This window comes from Schistocerca americana, chromosome X (genome assembly GCF_021461395.2).
Source record: "Schistocerca americana isolate TAMUIC-IGC-003095 chromosome X, iqSchAmer2.1, whole genome shotgun sequence".
In the NCBI taxonomy this organism is placed as follows: Eukaryota; Metazoa; Arthropoda; class Insecta; order Orthoptera; family Acrididae; genus Schistocerca; species Schistocerca americana.
Window position 1 is genome coordinate 394,450,853 of NC_060130.1, and position 27,393 is coordinate 394,478,245.

At 41.7% G+C, this 27,393-nt stretch overlaps 1 protein-coding gene and 2 non-coding genes across 5 annotated transcripts in view; 1 reads left to right on the top strand and 2 right to left on the bottom strand.

Moving 5' to 3' along the window:
• Positions 1-27,393, bottom strand: part of LOC124555573 (ELAV-like protein 1) — a 151,662-nt gene that overhangs the window by 40,177 nt on the left and 84,092 nt on the right. For all 3 annotated transcript variants that reach the window (XM_047129536.1, XM_047129537.1, XM_047129535.1), the window contains exon 4: positions 8,746-8,899. In XM_047129536.1, coding sequence (XP_046985492.1) covers positions 8,746-8,899 — 154 coding nt within the window. The remainder of the gene's footprint in view (positions 1-8,745; positions 8,900-27,393) is intronic.
• On the bottom strand, positions 26,061-26,135 carry Trnat-cgu. The gene has a single exon. It is a non-coding gene; the product is annotated as a tRNA-Thr (tRNA).
• Positions 26,545-26,619, top strand: Trnat-cgu. Its single transcript has one exon. It is a non-coding gene; the product is annotated as a tRNA-Thr (tRNA).

Consider the following 27,393-nt stretch of genomic DNA (forward strand, 5'->3'; position numbering starts at 1 on the left):
TGAAAGAAATCCGTTTCTCATTTTCTCAACTGCAGAAACATCTCTAACTATCCTCAGCGTTTTCAACAAACGACTGTGGCTTCATTGTTGTGAAAGATTCATCATTTCTGAACCATGCAAAGAACTGAGTGAACTGTCCACCTCCAATTCTCTATGCCCGACTCATTCTGTGGTGTGTCCAAAGGTAGGAACATAATAACACTAAGTATTTGCATTAGAATCTTTCTTTCTATATGCTGAGACAGCTGTGCTGGCATGGCCACCGATATGGGTGAGTTTGATCCATTACAATGCAAATCAACTGTCCTGGAGGCTCTCCCCACAGGCACCACACCACACTGGCAATTCCTTGGCATTCATGGGGAGGTTACAACTGAGGCATCAGCAGTGGTACCATGCATTGTCATGGGGCTAGAACCTTAAGAGTGCTTGATTCACAGTGATGATATAGCTACAGCACTGTATTTTTTATTCCACTGAACAGTGGTTGATTGGAAATGAGCGATTTTGAGGAATGATTCATGATATACACTGTGGCAACTTAAGGGAAGGATTTGAGTTTGTCAAATGCCTGAGGAACATTACATGCAATCACATGAAGTGCTAACAGTGAAGTAAGGCAGAGGTGGTGTTACAGTATGGCAGTGTTTTTGGTTGATGTGTGGTTGCCTTATTGCACTTAAGGAAATACTAAATGCAGAAGGACATGAACATATTTTACCCACATGATGTATCGCCACCCAGCAGCACTTATGGGGCAATGGTTTGCAGACAGTGATATTCTTGAAATATAGTGGCCCAATGTGACCCAATGGACAGCCTTTGGAATTAGTTAAAACACTGATTTCACTCCAAACCCCAGTTTGCCTGGTTTTGGCTCTAAAGAATGGGCTGCCATTCCTCAATAAACATTCGACTCCTCACTGAAAGTGTCTGAGAAGTTCAAGGCATGACAAAGGAAAATTGTGGCGACACCCCACATTAATGACCACTAGTAGGCGTCCAGATATTTTTGATCAGCTAATTTATGACTGGATTGTGTACACATCAACTTAGGAGATCAAACTGGAAAATATCAAGAAACATATATTCCTAATCATACAAAGTGCAACAATAAAGTTATGAAACTTCTTTTCTTTGCACAAAGTGGCAACCCTGCAGACTTGCATAGGCACAATACCTTTGACCTTGGTCTGTAAGCTGCTTCTAGTCCAAGCAGCACCTCAATGCAACTGCTCAGTCATGAGTTGTGCTATAATAAGTTAACACGTGTTTGTGTCTCTAGTCACGGAAATGGAACCGCATAATATTGTGCAACGGTATGCCGTTTTTTGCATTAAATTGGGTGAAAACATGACAACAACTTACGGTAAGCTTCAGAAGGCTTCTGGAGAGGAGGTTATGTCAACAGCTCAAGTTTTTTGTTGGCATAAAATGTTTAGTGAAGGCAGAACCATCAACCTCACTGACAGATGTCAACATGGCCAGGGTGCATGCAGTCATATGATCTGATCAAAGATTATCCATAAAAATGATTGCAGAAGAACTGAACATCAAGTGAGAATTGGTTCGTCTAATAATAACTGAAGATATTTGTATGAAAAAGATTTGTGCGAAAATGGTCCCCAAAAATCTCTTACCACAACAGCGAGAAACACGGAAAAATGTGGCAGCTGATCTGTTACAGCAAATGGGAATCAATCCAGAATCGTTGAGTCGTGTTATCACCGGTGATGGAAGCTGGTTTTTTCAGCATGATCCAGAGACAAAATGCCAAAGTTTGCAATGGGATCACCCAGACCAAAAAAAGCTCGCATGTCAAACTCAAGTGAAATGCGTGCTTGTGTGCTGCTTTGATTCCAAGGGAATTGTTCATAAAGAGTGGGTGCCTCCTGGAAAAACAGTTAACCAATGTTACTACAAAAATTTTAAAAAGACTTCGTGAAAGAATTCTTCGTGTCTGTGCCAACATAGCTGATAATTGGATTCTGCATCACGATAATGTGCCATCCCATACTGCTCTGTCACTACAGCAATTTTTAACCTCTAAACAAATTTCAGTACTACCACAGCCACCTCATTCACCAGATATCGCTCTGTGAGACTCTTTTCTACTTCCAAGAGTCATAAGTGGTCAAGGGACACCATTTTCAAACAACACTAAACGTCCAAAAAGCTGTGATGATGGTCTTTGAGGATATTACATAAGATGAGTTCCAGAAATGTTACTATCCATGTCAGAAGCCCTGAGAAAGGTGTGTGCAATCAGAAGGGAACTACTTTGAGGGGGAGAACACTAAACTTGACTAAAACGGTAAGCATCATTTTTTTTTTCAAATCAGTCATTTCTTTATTGTCAACCTCATATACCCAAAATACAAAATATTAAGAAATATATATTCCTTATCACACACTAATAATGTTGGGTTGACATTAACAACAGCATATCCATGAGAAGGCAGAGAAAGTCTTCCTCGGTATTGAAAAAACAACCAGCACAAAATGCTACTAAGTGCAAAAGAAAAAAAAAGAAATGAATGACTTACACAGGACTGGTGGCAACTACAGCACTTTGTTGCCTTACTCAACTTAACATCTGATTGTGTCAATGGATTTACTGGGTTACTTTTGACCTTTAATTTTTTGAATGTTGACCATCATAATCAGAATGAAAGAAAACTTGTTATGGAAACTACATTTCTGGGCTGTTCACCTAACCAGCAGCCAACATTCAACTAGATGGCTGACAGAAGCTTGCAAAATTACCTTTTAATTCACTGAGATAACTGATCAGCCTCCAACTGAACCAAAACAGTCCTCGTCTCCCTAATTTGCCATCATCGTGCAGCCACGCTGACTGGGCTACTTATTTTGTAGCTACCCCGAGTGTACATTTCAGTGTTGCACTCCACAGAATTCAAGAAGACACCAACTCCTCGAGTGGACATCTTTTTTGACTATGGAACTTCGTAATTCCCTTTTGTAGCACAGAAAATAACTTTTCCTCTTTCTTACTGTTGCATATGGGTCCACAACACAAAGCACATATGACCTCAGCTACACTATAAAAAATGGCATTATTCTTCATAGCCTACAAAAACAAAGAGCCACCACCTGTTGCTTGTGCATGTGTCAGTGTTGTAATTAACTCTAGGAATTGGTGTCAGATGCTGAACAGGCATACTATGATGTTTACATTGCACTCATGACAGAAAAAAGTGTCCGGGGATCTTGTCACAAACTTCCACACACCTAGACATTGGACGAATGCTTTTCTTGTGGTGTGATACACTGATGAGAAAGAAAGAAATGGTATGTTGTTTACTGGGTAAATAAGATAGTGATGATTTCAGTGATCATGAAATCAAGTCAAATTTACAAAGAAATTGACAGTATTTGCCTACTGATCACTATTATGTTGCTCCCAGCCTAGCCTGGATGCAAGCACTGATTTGGTCGGGAAGAGTGTCATAACAGCCATTGTATCTTCTCCTGAGGCATGCTGGCCCATAACCCTTCTAAGCGATCCATTATAACCTGGATACTAGCATTGGGATGGAGTTTACATCTGAGCTGGTCCGACACATTCTGTCGAGAACAGATCTGGGGATCTTGCTAGCCAAGGGAGTACTTCAGCATCAGGCAGACATCGCATCATTTTCTGTGTGCTGGATTAATATTGAGCTACCCGGCATTCAGCCAAGTAGTTGTTTCCATTCTCTGTACAGTATTTCAATGAGCTACCCAAGCTGTCTTCTTCAGGTGCTGTGAATTTTGCTGTTGTGTGTAGTCACTGCTTGGACTCCAGCCCTACTGAGCTATAATCATGAAATGAGATACAAGGAGACCAGTATTGTTGTGCAAGTTTCTGGGTCATGACAATTAAAGTAGTCTATCAAAATAGAGATGTCAGAAAACCTAATAAACAGGGATGGAGGTTCGAATTTCAGTAACACTTTGCGTGTAGTTCTTAATTTATTGAAATCTTTTAGACCATTGCATCCATCCGAGCTTGAAGACAGCAAAGGAATTCGCATTTCACGGACTGTCAGCACATTCCCTGCAAAACAGAGTATCAAAGGGCACAGTGACCACTGGGTATGTAACTCCACTATAAAAAGTAGCATGAAACCAATGATAGTTCACAGTCTTTAGAGAGTCCATCCAATGAGTACACACAACAGCAAAACTCGCAACACCTGAAGAAGATGGCTGGGTTGGTCATCAAAATACTGTGCAGAAAATGTAAACAACTCGGCTGAATGCTGGCTCCAAATGACTCCAAGCACTATGGGACTTAACATCTGAGGTCATCAGTCCCCCTGACTTAGAACTACTTAAACCTAACTAATCTAAGGACATCACACACATCCATGCCTGAGGCAGGATTCGAATCTGTGACTGTAGCAGCAGTGTGGTTCCGGACTGAAGCGCATAGAACCACTCCGCCACAGCGGCCAGCGGCTGAACACTCAGAAGCTCACTATTTATGAGAGAGGAAGTTCATAGATGCGTATGCTATTTGTGGATGAGGATTGTCCTGTTGAAAAATAGCACCATAATACTGTTACATGAGAGGCAAGACATAAGGATGCAGTATATCCGTAACGTACTGATGAGCCTTCAGAGTTCACTTCATCACTGTAAGTCACACCTTATGGCTCCCCACACCATGACACCACGAGTAACACCGCTGTGCTTTACTGCAACAGTGGAAGAATGGGATCTCTGCCCAGGTCATCATTATACAGGGCTATTACAAATGATTGAAGCGATTTCATAAATTCACTGTAGCTCCATTCATTGACATATGGTCACGACACACTACAGATACGTAGAAAAACTCAAAGTTTTGTTCGGCTGAAGCCGCACTTCAGGTTTCTGCCGCCAGAGCACTCGAGAGTGCAGTGAGACAAAATGGCGACAGGAGCCGAGAAAGTATGTTGTGCTTGAAATGCACTCAAATCAGTCAGTCATAATAGTGCAAAGACACTTCAGGATGAAGTTCAACAAAGATCCACAAACTGCTAACTCCATTCGGCAATGGTATGCGCAGTTTAAAGCTTCTGGATGCCTCTGTAAGGGGAAATCAGCGGGTCGGCCTGCAGTGAGCGAAGAAACGGTTGAACGCGTGCGGGCAAGCTTCACGCGTAGCCCGCGGAAGTCGACGAATAAAGCAAGCAGGGAGCTAAACGTACCACAGCCGACCGTTTGGAAAATCTTACGGAAAAGGCTAAAGCAGAAGCCTTACCGTTTACAATTGCTACAAGCCCTGACACCCGATGACAAAGTTGAATTTTCGGCGTGGTTGCAACAGCTCAGCTCATGGAAGAGGATGCGTTCAGTGCGAAACTTTTTTTCAGTGATGAAGCAACATTTTTTCTTAATGGTGAAGTGAACAGACACAATGTGCAAATCTGGGCGGTAGAGAATCCTCACGCATTCGTGCAGCAAATTCGCAATTCACCAAAAGTTAACGTGTTTTGTGCAATCTCACGACTTAAAGTTTACGGCCCCTTTTTCTTCTGCAAAAAAATCGTTACAGGACACGTGTATCTGGACATGCTGGAAAATTGGCTCATGCCACAACTGGAGACCGACAGCACTGACTTCACCTTTCAACAGGATGGTGCTCCACCGCACTTCCATCATGTTCGTCATTTCTTAAACAGGAGATTGGAAAACTGATGGATCGGTCATGGTGGAGATCATGATCAGCAATTCATGTCATGGTCTCCACGCTCTCCCGACTTAACCCCATGCGATTTCTTTCTGTGGGGTTATGTGAAAGATTCAGTGTTTAAACCTCCTCTACCAAGAAACGTGCCAGAACTGCGACCACGCATCAACAATGCTTTCGAACTCATTGATAGGAACATGCTGCGCCGAGTGTGAGAGGAACTTTATTATCGGCTTGATGTCTGCCGAATCACTAAAGGGGCACATATCGAACATTTGTGAATGCCTAAAAAAACTTTTTGAGTTTTTGTATGTGTGTGCAAAGCATTGTGAAAATATCTCAAATAATAAAGTTATTGTAGAGCTGTGAAATCGCTTCAATCATTTGTAATAACCCTGTACTTGTTGTTGCTAATCGACCAAGGTAGTTTAGAACCACAATTCATCACTGAACACAGTGGGTTGCCATTTGTCAACACTTCTGGTCATGGCACTAGTACAAATGATGCCAACTGTGTTGTGGCATTAACAGCAACCTATATGTTGGACTGTTATTCCTTAGTGTAGCTGCTCCTGGTTTCTGAACAATGGTGCAAGGAGGTAGTAAGTTGCATTGAGTCCCTCACCTTTCCTTAGATGGCAGAGACAGATGTAGAAGGGTTAAAATGTGCTTGGTGTGCACACACAGCAATCCTCCTCTGTGATGATCATGCATGGTCAACCTGAATGTTTATGAGCCTGCTTACATGCATGTTTCCATGTAATCTAACTTCAGGCCACTATCACTTCGAAATTCCCCAGAATTTTAAAGGCACAATGCACAGTTAGTACATGATGCATCATGTAAGGTGTCCTTCCCTGAATGGCCCACACTTATGTGAAATTTAGTTAAGTGGAGGTCAAACCCTGAAAGGAAACTAAGTAATTAAGCCAAAAAGTTGAGGAAAAGGTTGTGAAATTAGCTAAAATTGACAGGTGACATAACAGCGAAGTCTGGGACACTGGCTGGTTAAATAATTAATGTTAATTGAATTCTCTTAGAGCCGTGTAACTTAAGATGTCATTTTATTTTGCAAGCTACCAGTTTCAGCATTTCACTAGTCTATCTTCAGGCCCCATACGCATCTCTCCAAATAAACAAAAATGTCATAGTGCAATAAATCACTGCATGTCACGAATTCAATTGTTTCACTAGTGCTTAATTCGAAGACTTGATAGCATTGCTATCAGGCCTTCAAATGAAGCACTCAAATGATTGAATTTGTAACATCCACGGATTTGTGGCACTGTATGGCATTTCTGTATATTTGGAGATATGCATACGTGGCCTGAAGATGTCACAGTGAAATGCTGAAACTGGTAGCCCTCAGACTACATCATCGTAAGTTACACAGCTGTTTGAAAATTTTGTTGACATTGACAATGGCACAGTCATCAACAAAAAAGCTTTGCTAAGTGAGAGACTCCTTTTAGCTGCTTCTTATGACAGACAAGGAAATACCACTAGGTGCCAACACTGCACATTATACATTCACTGTCATATACCTGTTACAAGCATTTCACTGACTGGACAACATGATCATCACTTTATCGTGAATTTCATTTCTGGAGAACAGTAAAATAACACTGGGCTTTAACGATTGATTGAACACTATCAACATGACAATATCAATTTTTTTTTTTCAGTCAGTGGCATTCAAACCCTTGTGGTACAGGTGCAGTGCTTGAGTTGTAAAGACTTTAGTCTGCAGCACACTGTCATTCTTTTCATTTTCCCTTACATTACCTATGTAAATGATTCAGTAATTTTCTCAAGAGTCATCGTGTTGTACCATTCCCTGAACAATCACCATGATCCCAAAAACCTGGTGCCATCATTTCTCCGAGCAACAAAGCTTTTTTGTGTATTTTCATCTTAGTTAACCAGAGTACCTATTAGCATGAAAATTATGTTGGTGACAACTTACTGTATTTGTGAACACAAACTAATGGATTTGCTGCTATTAGCTTCACTGGGCAGACACATGGTAATCTGCTACTTTATGGTAACATGCCACTGTCTGCATTATGTTATTTAGGAAACCAAACAAAATGTACAGTGTGAAGTTATAACAGGGATTTTAACACCAAGGGAGATAGTGAAGTCTTCAGATATTGTACTTATTCATGTGGATGTCTGTTCCACTCTCCATCCTCTGTCCAGACTTCAGTTTTTCTGCATCAACTGAAATTAATGTTGGCATGGTTGCTTTGAAAAGGACACAGCCAGTTCTCTAACTCCTATCTCCAAATCTAAGCTTGTGCTCAGTCTCTAATGAGCTTGCTGTCAACAGGAATGCTTTACTTTTATGTGGCAAGGGGGGAGGGGGGGGCAGAAGGTTAAAAGGGCAGTTCTCCCGTGTGCAATGACACAGCAGTTTATTTTCCTTTCACTTAATACGTACATAAACACTCCTTGTGAAAGCAAGTTCTGATACATTTACATACATTTCCACTTCAGTTCATGTGGCAGTGTACTGTCCACCCACTCTACCTATTTTATCTCATTACAGTAGCCACAGAAAATATTGTAATGTGTCCAAGCTGTGTCAGTCAAGAAAAATTGTGTTTTAAACTAACAATGTCACAAATTTCCAGCCAACTGGTTGCAAATAGAATTTAAAATTCTGTAACTAGTTTTCAACGCCAACTAGGGGTGCCTTCTTCAGAAGATAATGTTACCTTACATGTGGTTAAAAAGGAATTTGAGCGACATCGCTCTAGTCATTGTTTTGACTAGAGCGATGCTGCTCGAATTCCCTTTTAACCAGATGTAAGGTAACATTTTCTTCTGAAGAAGGCGCACCTAGTTGGCATTGAAAACTAGTTGAAGAATTTTAAATTCTATTTGCAACCAGTTGGCTGGAAATTTGTGACATTGTAATTAATTACAGTTGCTGATCACAGCCAAGTTCAAAACATTAAGTTTACATTAATGTTTTTTTTTATCACAGCTAATACCAGAATTTTCAGCTGAAATGATGACTCTGATAGTTGCAAAACATATTTACATAAATTCCAACTTACCAGTGATATTGTCACAAAGAATTCGTGAAGTAATTATCCTGCCATATGGACTGAACAGATTTTCCAAGTCCTGCTGTGTCATGTTTTTTGGCAGCCCACTGACATACAGGTTTGCTCCTTTGATGGCTTCACTGCTTGGCCGTGCATATGAAACCTGAAACAAATATTGAAACTTTTAAGTGTTTCACTAAGATTTTCTTCTAATAGTGTACTATAGCCATAGACGTTATGAGCAGAGATTGGTTCCACCAAGGATATTATTTTATCTGCAGAATCTCATTAACAGCATCAACTGGCCAATGAATGTTATTGGCACACATCTTTGCCAACAGTCACAGATGCCAAATCTAAAGAGGGTAATTTTGAGAAAATTTCACCTAAATTTCCTGTTCATGTTACAGCAGTAGGTGCAGATTTCAACTTAACTATAGTGTGGGCAACTACTGGTTAGAGCATGTGGTAGGCACAGGGAATCTTGTGAAATTTTCTGAATGTCTTATCCGAAATGTATTTTTGGCAGTTAATCTAAGGACCAACTCATGACAGCAACATATTATATTTCCTGGTCATGAACAGGCTTTAACATTTCTGTTGAGACAGTGATTAACACGGACTCTGTTCTCAGGAGACCATTACATCCTGAAAATGGTTGTAAATAAGAATATAAATTAAGATAGAAGTATCTTCCTGCTTAACAGGAGTGCCAAGTAACTCATTTCTGATTGCCTCAGGACTCAGCATGAAAACTTCATCTCTGGCACTGACAATGTTGAGCATCAATGGGCAACATCAGAGAAGAAGTATTGTGCTCCACAGATGAAGTTCTGGAGTACTGTACAATAGGCTTTACACAGCTATGGGCTGAGCATCATTGTGAGGGGAGACAAGGACTTGCTGTGGTTCAACAACAGCATTAGAGAGCTACTACAAAAGCAAAGAAAACTTCCCACAAATTTAAATGTTGCCAAAGCTTGCACTGTAGTTCCTCATTTAAATCACTGCATGAACCCCAGAATGACAGAATAAAATGAAGTGAACATGGGATAGAAGAACTGAAATTGCATAATGGGGAAGGCCACTGGACCTGACAGGATATGAAAACATTTCTAGGCAGAGTATATGAAATAATTTGCTGCTGCTCTAATATCAGTGGTACCATAGGTCACTGGAGATTTCAAGCGTTTCCAATGATTGGAAAAACACTCACATCATTCTCATTTTCAAGCATAATTGTCAAACAGAGAGAAAACTATAGGTCCTACAACGTATCTCCAATTTTGGAGTGTTTTAGAGTTTTGGTGCATCTTTAATGCTCACGTATTATGACATTTCTGGCGACAGAACTCCTCTGTAGGGATTGAGGCCATTTCAGTAAACTAACATCACGTGAAACCCAGGTCACTGTATTCATCCACAAGATGTAGAAATCAGTTGTCTAATTTGATGCCATGTTCCTTCTCTCCCCAAAGGTGTTCAATACTTTTCTGCACTGTGGCATATGGAACAAACAAGTGTATGGAATATCGCAGCAGCTTCTTGTGAGAGGTCTTCAGATATGAAAGTAACTGTGGGTGTATAATACATAAATTTTATAGGAGCATTCCTTCTTGCAACACCAACAATACTGTATACCCGCATTATCATGGACAAATACAAACTGATTATGGCATTGCACTCATTAGAATATAGTTGAAATTAACACTTGAATCAATGTTAAGATCTCAGAACTGTAGCTCACAGTATCTGTGTATTCAGTTTTATTTTTTAAATAACTTGGAATCTAGAGTTTCAAGTTGACTGTTGAAATAATAATAATAATAATAATAATAATAATAATAATAATACAAAAGAAATTGTCAGTCATGGAAATTGAAGCATTTTTATGAGTAACATATTTAATAAAATGTGAGTTTGAATTGAGGAACTTGGGATACTTTAATGTGCTGACTATATTCTGACTTGGTTTCAGGTAAGTTATAAATTTAAATAGAAGATTGTAGTAGGAGAACGATAGCTACTGTCACGAGAGATTTGAAAGCTCTTAACTTCATGAGTTGTTATTCTGCTCTGCAATAGTGAAGATTCTAATAGAAGACAGTTATGTTTTGTTAGCAAAGAAGCACGCCATTATATTCTAGTTTTGATTCTCACTGAAACAATCCTCAGGAAATGTACTCCAACCACCAAGGCGGTAGCTTAGAAAACCCTCATTTGACCAGTACATTAATATTGTTTATCAGTATGGGACCTGCACCCGATAGGTTTTATAGAGGAAATACAGACGATCCAATGAAGAGCGGCGCGTTTCGTTACAGATTCAAAGTGCGGAATCATCACCAAGATGTGCAGCCAACTCCAATGGCAGACGCTGCAAGAAAGGCGTTCTGCATCACAGTGTGGCCAAATGTTGAAAGTTCTGAGAGCATACATTCCTACAAGAGTTAACCTATATAGTGCTTTCTGCCAGGAAAGACCATGTCCACTTTCCAAATTGCCTTAATTTTTTTTAATGCCTTCTTATTTGACAGCCAAGTAATTTTGTTACTTACGACTACCTTTTTTCATTCTCTGTTCCTGTGGGATCTAAGCCCCCACACATTAGTAGATACACAGAGTTTTTCTAGCCATTTACAGTTACTTCAACATAATTTATACATTTTCGAATGGACGTTATCTTGCTGTTTGTGAAGAATATTGTGGGTAGTTTCTGAATGGCAGGAGTACTAGTATATTAAGGAAATAGTTTCCAGTATTACTACAGTCATTAAAATGTCGTCTTACAGCAAGGGACATACGCTTATCCCACAAATCTAAGTATGGGAAATATGACATCAGCATGTCTACTATCTATTCATAATTAACTGCTGGTCGCCTGTTAACACTATATGAATTGTTCATTTTAGACTAACGATTCACTGATTATGCGACAAAAATCCACGTAACACTGAATAAATACTTGGACAAAAATATGGGAAACAAAAGCAAAACATTATCATGCGTAACAGGGTTTATGGAACATGTTGGAATGCAAAACATGTTTCTAGTGGTCTCAGAATGAACGAATGAATACAGGTGCTGCATGGTTTTCAAGGGAATCTCATACCATTCTTACTACAAAACAGTGTCGAGCTCAAGTAAAGATGATGGACATGAATGGCGGTAACAGTCCCTTCTCTCCAAAGTCTACCAAACTCACCCAATAATATTAAGATCTGGTGACTGCAGTGGCCAGGAGAGATGAGACTATTCACATCGTGCTCACAAAAGCAGTCCTGGTCTATGCAAGTTGTGTGAACACGGACCCTGTCGTTTTTTAACACATCATCATCATTTGAGATGAAACGTTAGACCGAGGGATAGACCTGATCAGCCAAAATGGTCACATGATCCATGACGGCAATGCATCAAACACTGCCGCCCCCCCACCCTACTCCCCCAAGTTTAACTCTTCGGACTTAAACTCTGCCAGATGTTAGCAACAATGTGCGAGAAGACTCATCTGACCATGCGACTTTCTTCCACTGCTCCACACCACGTTTTCCTGTCACAGGCACTTTCATCACTAACGAGTGGGTATGGAATTCCAGTTCGCCCTGCAAGTCCCTGCCCACGGAGATCCACACGACTTTCAGTTCTGTAGTGACTTTTGCAACTTTCATCCCCTTACTGTTCGTCACAATCCTCTTCAACAAATGTGTCGTGATCACTAAATGCAAACTTTCGTGTGGATTTTGACTTAGCCAATTACTTTTTTCTGCTTTCTCTGTATGTGGTACGAATCTTCAATACGCTCCTCTTGCAACGCTAAACATTTCAGCTCCGTTGGTTACAGAAGCACCTAACATACGAGCATCAACAATTTGCCCGCATTCCAATTCACTTAGCACCGACATAATGCACTCAGCTACCTAGAACACTATTCTGACCTAACACTTTAAATGCATTCCGGACACTGCGCAAATGCCATTCATGGTCAAATACAACAGCGCAACCTGCAACTTTGACTAACATCTGCACTGATGTTCAAGCATGCGTTTCTCACTCTGTTTATATATTTTTGTCCTGCTCCTGTATGTGGTGCAGTGTCACCGCCCTTAATTAGCTTTGTTATCGCTGATCTCTCATCCAGGGCGAAGTCCCTGTGGAAAAGAACGAAGGCGACTACTGTGTATAAGAAATGTGAAGGAACAGATCCGCATAATTACATGCCAATATTCATAACATCGGTTTTTCTGCAGGATTCTTTAACACATTCTGAATTTGAATATAATAAATATCCTTGAGACAGAAAAGAATACGTCTCGAACTCAGCACCGACTTAGGAAGCATCACTCTAGCTAAACTCAGCTTGCCATTTTCTGATACCTACAAACAGTGGTTGAAGGGAAACAGGCAGATTCCATAATCCTGCATTTCCGGAAAGCGTTTGATATAGTGCCCCAACGCAGACCTTTAGCGAAGGTACGAGCATACGGAACAGGTTCCCAGATATGAGAGGTGTTTGAAGGCTTCTTAAGTAATAGACCCCAGTATGTTGTCCTCGATGGCGAGTTCATCAGAAACGAGGGTATCGTCAGGAGCACCCAAGGGAAGTGTGAATGGACAGTTCTTAATCTGTACGTACATAAAGCATCTGATAGTCAGGGTGAACGGCGATTTACGGCTGTTTGCTAATGACGCTGTGGTGTCGTCCTTTAGTGGGAGACAAGATGACAGAATTTCTACTGAGTGAGGTGGCGCAGTGGTTAGCACACTGGACTCTCATTTGGGAGGACGACAGTTCAATCCTGCGTCCAGCCATCCTCATTTAGGTTCTCCGTGGTTTCCCTAAATCACCTCAGGCAAATATCAAGAGGGTTCCTTTGAAAAAGCACAGCCGACTTACTTCCCCGTACTTCCCTAATCCGATGAGACTGATGACCTCACAGTTTGGTATCCTCTCCCCACATTAACCCAAACCAACAAAATTTCTAGATGGGGTGGTGAATAGTTTGTGTATAAATATTTCAGATAATGCGGATGAGTAGGAAAAAAATTCTGTAACTATCCAGTACAGCATTATTGGCGTGCTGCTTAACACAGTCCCATCGATAAAATGTCTAGGCGGAACGTTGCAGAGCGATATGAAATGGAATGAGCACGTCAGGTTGAGAGTAGGGAAAGCGAATGTTCGACTTAGTTTTGTGGGGAGAATTTTGGAAATGTGTAGCTTATCTATAAAGGGGGCTGCCTATCGAACACCCGAGCGACCTCTTCTTGAATACTGCTCGAGTACTTTGATTTCCCATCAGGTCGGATTAAAGAAATACAACGAAGCACTTAAGATGCGTGCTGCTAGATTTGTTACCGGGCAGGTTCGATCAGCAATGCAAGTATTACAGAGATGCTTCGGTTACTAAAATGGGAATCCGTAGAGCAAGAAGACGATCTTTTCGCCACGCACTATTGGGGAAATATGAAAAGCCGTCATTTGCGGCAGACTGCAATCTGATGCTACTGCCGCCAACATTATTTCGCCTAAGGACCGCGATTATCAAATGACAGATTAGGGCTCCTACCAAGGCTTATAAAAAGTCTTTTTCCCCTCACTCTATTTGAGGATGGAACATGACAGGAATTGACTAGTAGTGGTGCACGGTATCCTCCGCCATGTACCGTACGGTGGCTTGCGGAATGTGTATGTGTAGGTGCATATCTGGCCCGAGTGTCATAGCAGTAAACAGGTTTAGGGGAAACTGAGGATACTACACACACATTAAGAGTTTTAGTATTATGCAACGTAAATCACCAACTAGTTTACTGATCATCTACTTTGATTACGCGAAATAACGTGCTATTATGAAGCGGCAGCCTATCATAGCCCGTAACGCAACAAAGCATTCCTACTGGTTAGAAAACATCGCACATCTTTCCTGTTTATCGGATGGGTAGTTGACAGATGATTAGATTAATACTAGTTCCATGGATCATGAATACGACATTTCGTGATGATGTGGAACGAGTCAAATAATGTACGTCCACCACGTGACTGATTTGAGTGTAGCATGAGACACTGGAATAAGTTCTATGCTTGTGTATTACACTGACGGGACGAAAGTAATGGGGTGCCTCCTAATATTGTGTCTGACCTGTTTTTGCCCGGCAGCAACTCGACATAGCATGGAATCAGAAAGTCGACAGAAGTCCCCTAGAGAAATATTTAGCCACGTTGCCTCTGTAGCCGTCCATAGCTGCGAAAGTGTTCTCAGCGCAGTATTTGGTAGACTAACTGATCTTTCGATGATGTCCCATAAGTGTTTGTAATTCTGCAGACTGTTCTTCAAACCAATCGCGAACAATTGTGGCCCAGTGCCGTGGCCCATTGTCAACCCTGAATATTACATTGCTGTTTGGGAGCTGGAGTCCATAAATGACTGCAAATGGTCTTTAAGTAGCTGAACATAACGTTTTCCAGTCAATGATCGGTTCAGTTGGATCAGAGGGCCCAGTCCAGTCTCTGTAAACACGGCTCGCATTATTATGGAACCATCACCAGCTTGCATAGTGACTTGTTGAGATCTTGGCTACATGGCTTCGTGCGGTCTGCGCCACATACGAACCCTACAATTAGTTCTCAGCAACTTAAATCGCGACTCATCTGACAAGGCTACGGTTTTCCAGTGGTCTAGGGTCTAACCGATACAGTCACGAAGCCAGAAGCGGCGCTGCAGGCGATGTCGTGCTTTCAGCAAAGGCGCTCGCGTCGGTCGTCTACTGCCAAAGCCTATTAACGCCTAATTCCACCGACTATCCTCACGGATACGCTCGTCGTACGTCCCACACTGATTTCTCTGGTTATTTCACGCAGTGTTGCTTATCTGTTAATACTGGCAACCCTACGCTAACGTCGCTGCTGTGTCGTTAAGTGAACTGTGTTTTCTCTGGTGAGAGGTAATGCCTGAAATTTGGTATTCTCGTCACACCTTTTGACACTTTGGGTTTCGGAATATTAAATTTCCGATGAATTTCCGAGATGGAATGTCCCATGCGTCTAGCTCCATCTACCATTTCACGTTCAAAGTTTTTTTAATTCCCGTTGTGCGCCCGTAACTACGTCGGAAACCCTTTCACATGAATCAGCTGAGTACAAACGACAGCTCCGCCAATGTATTACCAGTTTATACCTTGTGTAGGCGATGCTACAGCCATCTATGTATGTGCATATCGCCATACCATGAGTTTTGTCGCCTCAGTGTATCATTTTTGAAAACTAAAATTTTTCTTACGAATTAATATTTCCTCAAGCCGACATCGTCCCTGAGATCCAGAAGGCAGGATTCGACGACACCCAGCTTAACAAAGTCTTCATTGACTTGGGGAAGGCGTTTGATATAGTTCCGCACTATTTGTTTATTAATAAACAATCGAACCACATATCTGATTCAGTACTTAATAAGATAGAAGAATCTTCATCAGATATGACTAGCCATGTTGGGACGGAATCGTCTAACATGAAAAAATTTCGTGAGTACGAAAAGAACCGTTACATGGCCGTTAATGTTGAGGGCCAGTCAAAGTCTGATCATCACTAGTAAAAAAGTTACGCAATGTTTGTTTGCAGTCCTAGTACACACTGAAATGTCCACGCAAGACTAACACAGCGAAACACCTAGGAGCCATAAACAAAATGTTTCTTCCAACATCCTGCACGGCATTTTGAACATGATAAAAGATAGCTGCCCGCTATGCATCCAGACTGCTCACACCCATTTATAAGGACCACCTAAACGGAGCAGCTGTGACAGGCCAATCCAAATCACTTCTGTAGTCGCCTTATTACCGTGGACGAGTGCTGGATGTGTAACTAAGACCTCGTGACGAAGAAACAAGCTGCGGGAACAAGTGGATTCACCGCCGCCGAAATTGGTGAAGTCCGAATGGTCATTGGGCATGGTGAAACTGGAGTTTTTGAAGCTGCCATGGTGTGCTGATACCAAAGTTTGCTCTTAACACTGACGGTTAACCACTTACCTAAGTCCACATATCCCAATTCCAGCCTGTTATCTCTATCTGCTTCATCCAGTGCTGGGCATACAGACTATAATTTGACTCTCTGGAACAAACAACGTGGAACTATTTTTCATACTTTGAAATGAAACTTATTAATAGCTTTTTTAATAAATGTGAACTATGTTGTTGGTCTATGAAATGTCAGCATGGGCCGTGAAAAAGATTGCCTTTCTCAGGGGCAGAAAAACCTGTCGTTTGCAATTTAAGAGCAAAACTTATTAGCTTAAGACTATACATTAGGTTGATGAACGTGTTCGTAGCGTTTTTGTTTTGCAAATTGGTAATCCGGTTGCTATGGGCTTATTTATCGATTGTCTTTCTTTCCTTTATAGTTCACTGTTGCTATTTAAGTCTGTTGTCATTTTGTCATTTGGATATAATGAGTGGTGCTGTGGACGCTGGAAAAAGGAGTACGAAGTGGAGAAATCTAAACATTTCCGACATATTACCCTCTTTGAATTCAGTAGAGGGGGTAAAAGAAGACAAATATTTGCGCCCTGTATGGGGATAATGCCACTGGACGGAGCACGGCAAGAAAGTAATTCTCATTTTACGGAGAATAGTTTTGACATTAATGACTCTCCACGTTCAGGAAGACCTTCGGGTTTTGATGAAGATCGTTTAAATGCATTGATCCACAATGATCTGACACTGTACTCAAGAACTGGCATATGTGATGAACTGTGAGCATCCCACCATCGTGCGACATTTACATGCAATGACGAAGGTTCAAAAAATAGGGTGCATGGGTAATGCATACTCTAAGCCAAAATCACAAAAATCTGCGGGTGGCCGTATGTCCACGTCAGCTTGCTCTTCATCAATTGGCTCGTGAACAACGATCATTATTATCCTGTATCCCTACTGGTGACGGGAAATGCTGTCTTTATGCTAACAAAGAAAAAGAAAGTAATGGTTGAGCCCAAATAAAGCAGTAACTTCCAGTACAAAGAAGACCGGCGCGCATCCACAAGATGATGATATGCATCTGGTGGAACAGCGACATTGTGGTATACTACGAATTACTTCCCCAAGATGTAATCATTACTGCTGGCATTTATTGTCAATAACTGAGACTTCTTGCAGACGCAATCGAAGAACAATTACCACGAAGACTGCGTGACGTGATGCGCTCTGGGTTGGGAAGTCATTCTCCACCCAACTTATTGACCTGATCTTGCGCGCTCTGATTTACACCTTTTCCGCTCTCCAACAACCTTCACGCAACTTCCTTTCTGGATGAAAATGCGCTTCGAACATGGCACTACGAGCTCTTGTTAAGAGAGAAACCGTCACAGGAGCGTTCTACCGGAATATCCTAAGTTGTTACGGGAGACGGTCAAAACGGAGTACGACGGGAAGCTAACCTTGAGTTTTTTCCCGTTTGATGACAACGATCCAGCTGCACAGAACAGTCACATGAAGCCTCACAATATACTTTCCTAACATGGCACCCAGTTACCTCTCTCTCTCTCTCTCTCTCTCTCTCTCTCTCTCTCTCTCTCTCTCTCTCTCTCTCAAGTAAGCATCGAGTGACTTATTTCCAGAAAGAGAAGACGATAGACGATTTTCTACATGTGATCTGGTGGAACGACACACACACACACACACACACACACACACACACACACACACACACACACAGAGGGAGGGAGGGGCAGGCTTGTTGCTGGAACTGACAACCTATCCCATAACATAGATGTGATGTATTGAGAGCAAACAGTCAGGGAGCTCAATTACGGTTTGATTACACATTTGGAATATAACGCTCGAAACACTAACTGCTAAATGTGTGTATGCCGTCAGGCCTAGTGCTAATGCGAGTGCGTGGAAATCGAAACGTCGCGGAATTTAATTCTCATCGGATCAGAGTATTTCCATCCGCTTAACCTCTCCATGAGACGATTGCGAGGAACAACGTGTGCCTCTGAGTCCACGCTGAACTGTTAGCCCCCTTCCAACCGAAGATTCTTGGGGGTAAGTTAGCGACGCGGAAGTCGCCCAAGGGGCGTCAAATTGAACGACTTTGACGAAGTTGGGCCACACGGAATAATAATAATAATAATAATAATAATAAAGCAGCCTGTGATATTTTTTATTTAAGGAAGCATTTGGATTGTGTATAATGAGATACAACTGATAAAAATCAAGTGAGAATTTAGTGTTAAAGCAAAATTAGCATATGTAATTCGTAAAATTCACGAATACAACACCTGAAGTGAGGTTTATGAGAGAAGTATCTCAGTCACTTGAAACAAAAATTGGTGTTATACAAGGTGACGACTTAACCACCTTTACTATTTAACGGCGTTACAGAAAAACATTATTAAGCTCGAATTTGTAACAAAAGAGATTAGAAAACTGAACGCATATTACTGTGAATGAAAGAAAACTGAACTGAGGTAAAGAGTGTGATTTTTGCAGACAATTTAACAACACTGCCAGGAAGTCTGACAGAAGTAGTTCCTTAAATCTTCTGGAAAAAATAGTGAAAAAATTCTCTCGGAATCAGATGGAAAAACTGAATTCACGACTAATACAAGAATGCACCAACTTGTGTAGAAACGTTAAACAGAGCGAATTAGTGAGACTTTGTGTGTCTGAGAAAATATACAGCAGAACGGACTACAGAATCTGCAATCTATTTAAGAGTTAATGAAATGAAACGAGCATATGGTTCGACAAAAAATAACCCTAACAAAACACGTACATCTAGAAAAAAGCTAAACAAATATAGCATAGGGCAGTGTATTGTAGTTAGTGCTAAGATGAGAATCTTTAACTGAATTTGAATCCTTTTAGAAAAATGGTGCCGGCCGAAGTGGCCGTGCGGTTAAAGGCGCTGCAGTCTGGAACCGCAAGACCGCTACGGTCGCAGGTTCGAATCCTGCCTCGGGCATGGATGTTTGTGATGTCCTTAGGTTAGTTAGGTTTAACTAGTTCTAAGTTCTAGGGGACTAATGACCTCAGCAGTTGAGTCCCATAGTGCTCAGAGCCATTTGAACCATAGAAAAATGGTTGCCATACAAACTACAGACAACCGGAAAATTAGAAGTAAAGATGTCACCCTCGTTAACTTGGAAAATATCAGAAGTAGTTGCAGAACGAATATTTATCTTCTTGGGACACCTCTACCGAATGAACGAGAGCAGGCTAATTAAACAAATACTCCTGTATTTCTGGAATATAAATCGAGAATAACGTTGATTACAGAAATGAGAAAACTAGAAAGGGACAACATCGAAGAATCGCACATAACAAAAAGAAAACTTTTTGAACAAAAAATTTTAAGGCTTTTAAGAGAAGATACGAAATTATTTCTTATGAAATTAGCTTGGCGGTGAAACAAGGGAAATTTTGTCTTCTGGAGGCTAGTTTTCTTCCTGCACACGTGTGTTGTCATCCTCTAACTATGCTGTAACCTTCATCAGACAGTATCGTCTTGAAGGGAAAAAAAAAAAACCTTCCGCAGCTCTTAGTCTAGTGGCTAGCGTTGCTGCCTCTGGATCACGGGGTCCCAGGTTTGATTCCCGGCCAGGTTGGGGATTTTCTCTGCCCGGGGACTGGGTGTTTGTGTTCTCATTTTTCTTCTTCACCACCACACCACCACCACCACCACCACCACCACCACCACAACCGTGGCTCGACTGGACTGTGAAAAAAATTCGACTGCGTAAAAATTTGTGCTTTGTACGGGCGCTGATGACCGCGCAGTTAGGCGCCCCACAAACCAAACACCACCACCTTTAAAATTTGCATGGTACCTACAAGAACTCAGGCTGCGACAAACAATAATGACTTACAAGGGAAACTCCCCGTCGCACCCCTCTCAGATTTAGTGGTAGGATGGCCCAGTGGATAGACCGTCAAAAACTGAACAGAGATCAAACATGAAAATAGGAGGAAGGTGTACTGAACTGTGAAAAAAGAACCAAAATAGAAACAGTTAACTGTCCAAGCACATGGAGTTCAACATTGTTGAATTACAGGAACAAAGGCGTGTGGTTGTGTGGTCAGGGTGTTCGACTGTAAAGCGGGAGATCTGTATTCACATCTTCCTCATGCCCAAATTTTTTTCACAAAATTATTATGTATCTTTTCTTCTGTAGTCCTGGCAACTATCATACTATACACTTGTTACGGATTACGAGTCATGTGGTGAGAATATATATTGCCGTCGCAGGTAAATGCGATGGATAGTCTCACAGAAATGGGGGAAACAAACGGGTGTGAAGTATGTTACAATAGAGGAATTCAACAGTCAAAACTTCCAAAACGGAACACAAGAGTCATAACATGCGGCAATTGTGTAGAAGAAATAGGATTTAGTACGTCTGGAGGTCCCTTCCTTACACCTCGCTGTTGTAAATGGGCGTTACAGCCGACCGGAGTGGCCGTGCGGTTCTAGGCGCTACAGTTTGGAACCGAGCGACCGCTACGGTCGCAGGTTCGAATCCTGCCTCGGGCATGGATGTGTGTGAGGTCCTTAGGTTAGTTAGGTTTAATTAGTTCTAAGTTCTAGGCGACCTCAGAAGTTAAGTCGCATAGTGCTCAGAGCCATTTGAACCATTTTTTGGGCGTTACACCACAACACGGATACAAATTTGAATACAGCGAACGGACTTCAATAACCGGGCGGACAGTTTATAATTTTGTAAAAAAAGAAAACATAAATATGGGACATGAGGTAGAATTAAAGAAGGATCTCTTCCTTCGCAATCAAAATCGTGACCATATAACCACAACGCCGTAGCTATGCAGATTTGGTCAATGTTGCACATCTTAAGCTTGGACCATTCACTGTTTCTATTTTGCTTCTTCTTTCACAGTCCAGTACACCACCTTCCTGTTTTCATGCTTGATCTGTGTTCAGTTTTTGACGGACTATCCACTCGGCCATTTCACCACTAAATCTGAGGGAGGTGCGATGGGGAGTTCCCTTTGACTACTCACACTGATCCAATGCAGTAACTAACAGTCTGGTCCACCCCACCGTAACTATTGTCCTAAGTACTGAATGAGACCACCTCTTCTCCATACAGTGCAGTCTTCTGTTGATCATACCCACACTTTTACTAAGTACATCTGCCACCTTCCATTATATGGTGTTCTTCGCCCTTTCATAGATCTTGGAACCCAGCAACAGCTTTTCTTCATCCGGCTACCACCACACTATCGCCTCGTTACATGCTACGCTCACTTATTTGATTTTCGTGAAGATTACAATTAAATTACAATTTCCAATTCAGCACATTTCCCATCCCATTTGTTTTCCGCTTCCCAACATGCCACTTCCAGTGCAACTGGATTTTTCCCCGCATTTGGCATTAGAAGCCAATGTCTCGTTCTTGGAAGTTAGACCTGGTAATAATCACTATTACACTCTTCATATTCGACGGATCATTTTAAGTGCTCAAATATGGGCAGTATTTTTATTATGATGTGCAATACAATGAAATTACTTAATATTAAGAAACGCTGTTGTATTACCGTGCTAGTTCAAATTACAAAATAACCTGAAACTTAAGACTTTCCGTGAAGAGTATTTTCAGAGTGCCGTATGGAATCAAGCTGAAGACATTGTGAATCATACGATACCAACAGGTATCTGTACCTTCGCTTACGAAACGAAAATTCCATACAGAAACTGTTGCCATAGAAACGGTTTCACGTCTAAATACTTGTATTCCATGTATTTAAAACAAAGTTGAAATTCACACAAAATTTTGTAAATTTAATTCTATTAAATGTGCTAAACATGTACCACCGATTGTTTAACAAACACGTAAACTCCTCCGTTGGCGAAGTATCTCTTGTTTCTGTTGTACAGACTTGGTGAGACGTGATGGTGAATGGTGGTCGTTTAGTAAGGCTGCAGGAGGATTGTTCGAATTAGTAATTCGAATTGAGTCTTTACAATATGTGGAAAGTTTCAGAAGACAAACGTTTAAAAGTTTAGATAGTTTACTTCATTACGTAATTTGAGAATTACCAGATTTTCACAATCATTTATCAGTTAATATTCTACGTACTGGGTCAACCTGCGGACGTTATGTCGTAAGGAGGACAACGGGAAACCTCGCATCCAACAATGAAGTGTTGGAAAATAATGCCTCCGAAGTAACGGGGAAAACAAACTTACTTTATTAACATTCTACTTCTTTATTCCTTATGTCTACGTATTTGCCGCCCTCTGCCGCTACAAGGCTCCCAATTTTAGAGTATAACATGTCTGTCTTTAACGTAACTATGTTGGTGCGTAAGAAACAGCATGCTGTACTAGAGTTTCGAATTTGGAGAGTTCGTCCACACATGGGGCACCCTCTCCTTCAGCATAACACTGCCAGACCCCACACGAGCGCAGCGGTATCTGCAACAATCCGACGCCTTGTGTTCACTGTCATTGATTATCCTCCACAAACTCCCGACTTCACTCGATCCGATTTTTATCTGTTTCCGAAACTTAAAGAACATCTTTGAGGACTTCACTTCGATAGTGTGGAAGCTGTGCAAGCGGAAATGAGGTTGTGGGTGAGTCAAAAAAAGGCAAACATTCTACAATGACGATATCAACAAAGTGGTCTCTCGTTGGGAGAAATGTCTTCGTCGCCAGGGTAACTGTGTAGAGAAACAAGTATGTGGACATCAGGAACAAATACGTAGAATGTTATAACGTTTGCTGTATTCAGAAAACTTTAGGAGCTTTCACATAAAATAATTCGGAGGCATTACTTCCCAGCACGCTCGTTTATGTGGATACGCCCTTCGATGCAACTCCTTTCAAAATTAAAACGTACATCCCATCCGAGGGAAGGTCACTGAATATGGAGCATTTAAGAAGCTATTAGAAGTGGGAGTTTCCCAACGAAGCCACAACCCTCCAGAGCATATCCCCATCTAAAATGCTCTGACAGGTTGTTTAATGGATGTATGTGTTTCCTTTATGTACTAATTAGCTGAGTAATCGGCATTGACCCGACGTGTATTTATTTTAATCTTCTAATTAGACCATCTCCTCCTCCCCACCATCCTTTCTGTCCATCTCATCCGCCTTCTCTCTCCACGTTATCCAACATGCGTTTACTGGTTCTTATCCCCACAGTATTTCTTTCCAGATAGTAAATAGTATGTGTACCAAGTCTGAATCAAATCTACCAAGGGGTTTAGGAGCACCTTTTTCCCGTGCCTTTGCCTGCGTACGCGCCAGTTATGATTTCCAGTTTCACCAGTATCTCTAGAGCAGGGTTTCCCAAACTGTGCTCTGCGGGGAGCGAAGATCTTAATAATACGGAGGTTTTTCTCGATAATTTGACGATACTAATCATTTTTTTGACATTTTATTATTTCTTTGTGATTAGTTATGATTTAAACTTGAAATAACTACTGAATAAACCAAGTTTATCTTACTTTTAAAAAATTTATTAACCTTCAAAATGAAGATGTTCCATCAAAGTACCACGATTTTTGAGGTGTCCCGTCAGAAGAGAAATTCGCCCCGAAGTTTAGTTTTCACGCAGTTCATTATTTACGTCGTTTTATCTCCAGAACTGTGTATCTTACGATGATAATTTTGCAGGTACGTTCAGTGGTGTATGTGAATACTGTCTGCATAATGTGTTGCAGATGAACTACTAGTACGCAAGTAATGAATTGAAACGTCAGTTTTACTGCATGAGAAGTGAAAATGGAAACTACTTCCCTTTCATCATTTTGTGTTGTGAGGAGGGGGGGGGGAGGGGGGGGGGGGGGAAGGGGGGGAAGGGGGGGACGTCCGCGAGACAGGTTTAAAACAATTGTGTGCGAAATTGGTTGCGAGTAACTAAGCGCTCTCATTATCAGTTGTTGGATGAATACAGTCAATTTGCGCGTCGTGAGCTACGCTTCTTTTCCACCCACATCCCCACTCCCTTGAAATGCAGGGGTTCCTTCCCCATAGTGGTTCTTTCCATACAGTAAGTGATGTGTGTACCACTTCCGAGTGAAACTGATCCAGTGGTTTAGGAGGAGATGTGGTAGATAGATAGATACATACATACACTCTCCTAATATGTACGGATGTAACCTCTACTATGTGGAGGTTGTTTTTCAGTTCTGTAGTGGCTTAGGACCGTCTTATTCTAAATTTCTTCACTGCTTGATAAATTCATCGTAAGTCGTATTTGGTCCTTCCCAAATTCATGTTTCCTTCTAGTTGAATGTGTACCGTCATTTGATCATCCGACAGACTCCCGTATGAACAACATAGTAATAAGCATACCTCGCGTAGAGAAACAGTTGAAGGATTTGAAAGCAAGTAAGTCACCAGATCCGGATGGAATCCCAGTTCGATTTTACAAAGAGTACTCTACGGCACTGGCCCGTTACCTAGCTTGCATCTATTGTGAATCTCTCGCCCAGCACAAAGTGGAAAAAAAGAGCATATGACTCCAGTGTATCAGGAAGGTAAAAGAACGGACCCGCAGAATTACACACCAATATCCGTAACTTCCGTTTGCTGCAGAATCCTTTGACATAATCTCAGCAGAATACAATAAACTTTCTTCAAACTGAGAAGCTTATGTGCACGAATCAGCATGGTTTTAGAAAGCATCGCTCGTGTGAAACTCAACTCGCCGTTTTCTCACATTTTATACTGAGCACTATGGATGAGGACAACAGGCAGATTCAATCGTTCTAGATTTCCGGAAAACATTTGACACAGTGTCCCCTTACAAGCTGTGAGCGAAGGTACAAGCATATGGAATAGGTTCACAGGTATTTGAGTGGCTCGAAGACTTCTTAAATAATAGAATCCAATATGTTGTCCTTGACGGCGAGTGTTTACCAGAGACAAGGGTATCGTCAGGAGTGCCCCAGGGAAGAGTGACAGGACCGCTGTTCTGTATGTACATAAATGATTTGGCTAACAGGGTCGGTAGGAATTTGGGGTTGTTTGCTGATGATGCCGTTGTGTACGGGAAGTTGTCTAGGCTGAGTGACTGAAGGAAGATACGTAACAGTCAGGTAGTTTAAATATCTGGGCATAACGTTAAGGAGAGAGATGAAATGGAACGAGCATGTGATAACTGTCGTAGAGGAGGCGAATAGTCTACTCCAGTTTATTGGGAAAATTTTAGGAAAGAGTGGTTTACATGAAAAGGAGATCACATATAGGACGCTGATGCAACTTGCCCTTGAGTACTGCCCAAGTGTTTGGGATCCGTACCAGGTCGGATTGAAGGAAAACAAGGAAGCAATTCTGAAACTTCCTGGCAGATTAAAACTGTGTGCCCGACCGAGACTCGAACTCGGGACCTTTGCCTTACGCGGGCAAGTGCTCTACCAACTGAGCTACCGAAGCACGACTCACGCCCGGTACTCACAGCTTTACTTCTGCCAGTACCTCGTCTCCTACCTTCCAAACTTTACAGAAGCTCTCCTGCGAACCTTGCAGAACTAGCACTCCTGAAAGAAAGGATATTGCGGAGATATGGCTTAGCCACAGCCTGGGGGATGTTTCCAGAATGAGATTTTCACTCTGCAGCCGAGTGTGCGCTGATATGAAACTTCCTGGCAGATTAAAACTGTGTGCCCGACCGAGACTCGAACTCGGGACCTTTGCCTGTGGCTGTGGCTAAGCCATGTCTCCGCAATATCCTTTCTTTCAGGAGTGCTAGTTCTGCAAGGTTCGCAGGAGAGCTTCTGTAAAGTTTGGAAGGTAGGAGACGAGGTACTGGCAGAAGTAAAGCTGTGAGTACCGGGCGTGAGTCGTGCTTCGGTAGCTCAGTTGGTAGAGCACTTGCCCGCGTAAGGCAAAGGTCCCGAGTTCGAGTCTCGGTCGGGCACACAGTTTTAATCTGCCAGGAAGTTTCATATCAGCGCACACTCCGCTGCAGAGTGAAAGTCTCATTCTGGAAAGGAAGCAATTGTTACCGCTAGGTTCCAACAACGCACAAGTGTTACGAAGATGCTTTGCGAACTCAAATGAGAATCCCGGAAGGAAGGCGACGTTCTTTTCGATAAAGAATATTGAGATAATTTAGAGAACCGCCATTTGACGCTGCCTGCCGAACGATTCTACTTCCGCGAACATAAATTGCGCGTATGGACCACGAAGTTACGATGAACTAGGGCTCATACGGAGGCATACAGATGGTCGATTTTTCCTTTATTTATTTGGGAGTGGAACAGAAAAGGAAATGACAAGTAGGTACAGGGTCTCCTCCGCCACGCACCGCACGATATCTTGCGGTGTATCGATGTAGGTGTAGGTGTATTAAGCACGAACGTGTATTCTACAAGATATTACTAATTTATGACCGGTATCACCTCTGCTGTCAAATCTAAGGATTCCCATTAGGAATAATTTAGTTTCGTTTTACTTTTAGCATTTAATTCTCTCCATTTCTCAGTGGGATTTGCCACTCTTATAACTCTCCAATCCTTATCAGCACCTCAGGAAGTGAGGACGTCGGTGCACAGATCTGAGAATTCAAAGGAATTTCGTTGTGTGTATTATCGACACAAGTGTTACTATTCTGTCAGATTCACTTAATCCCAGTGATACTATATTTTCTTTTTGTTCATAATAATAATAATTGGGCTTCTTAACTGCTCTAT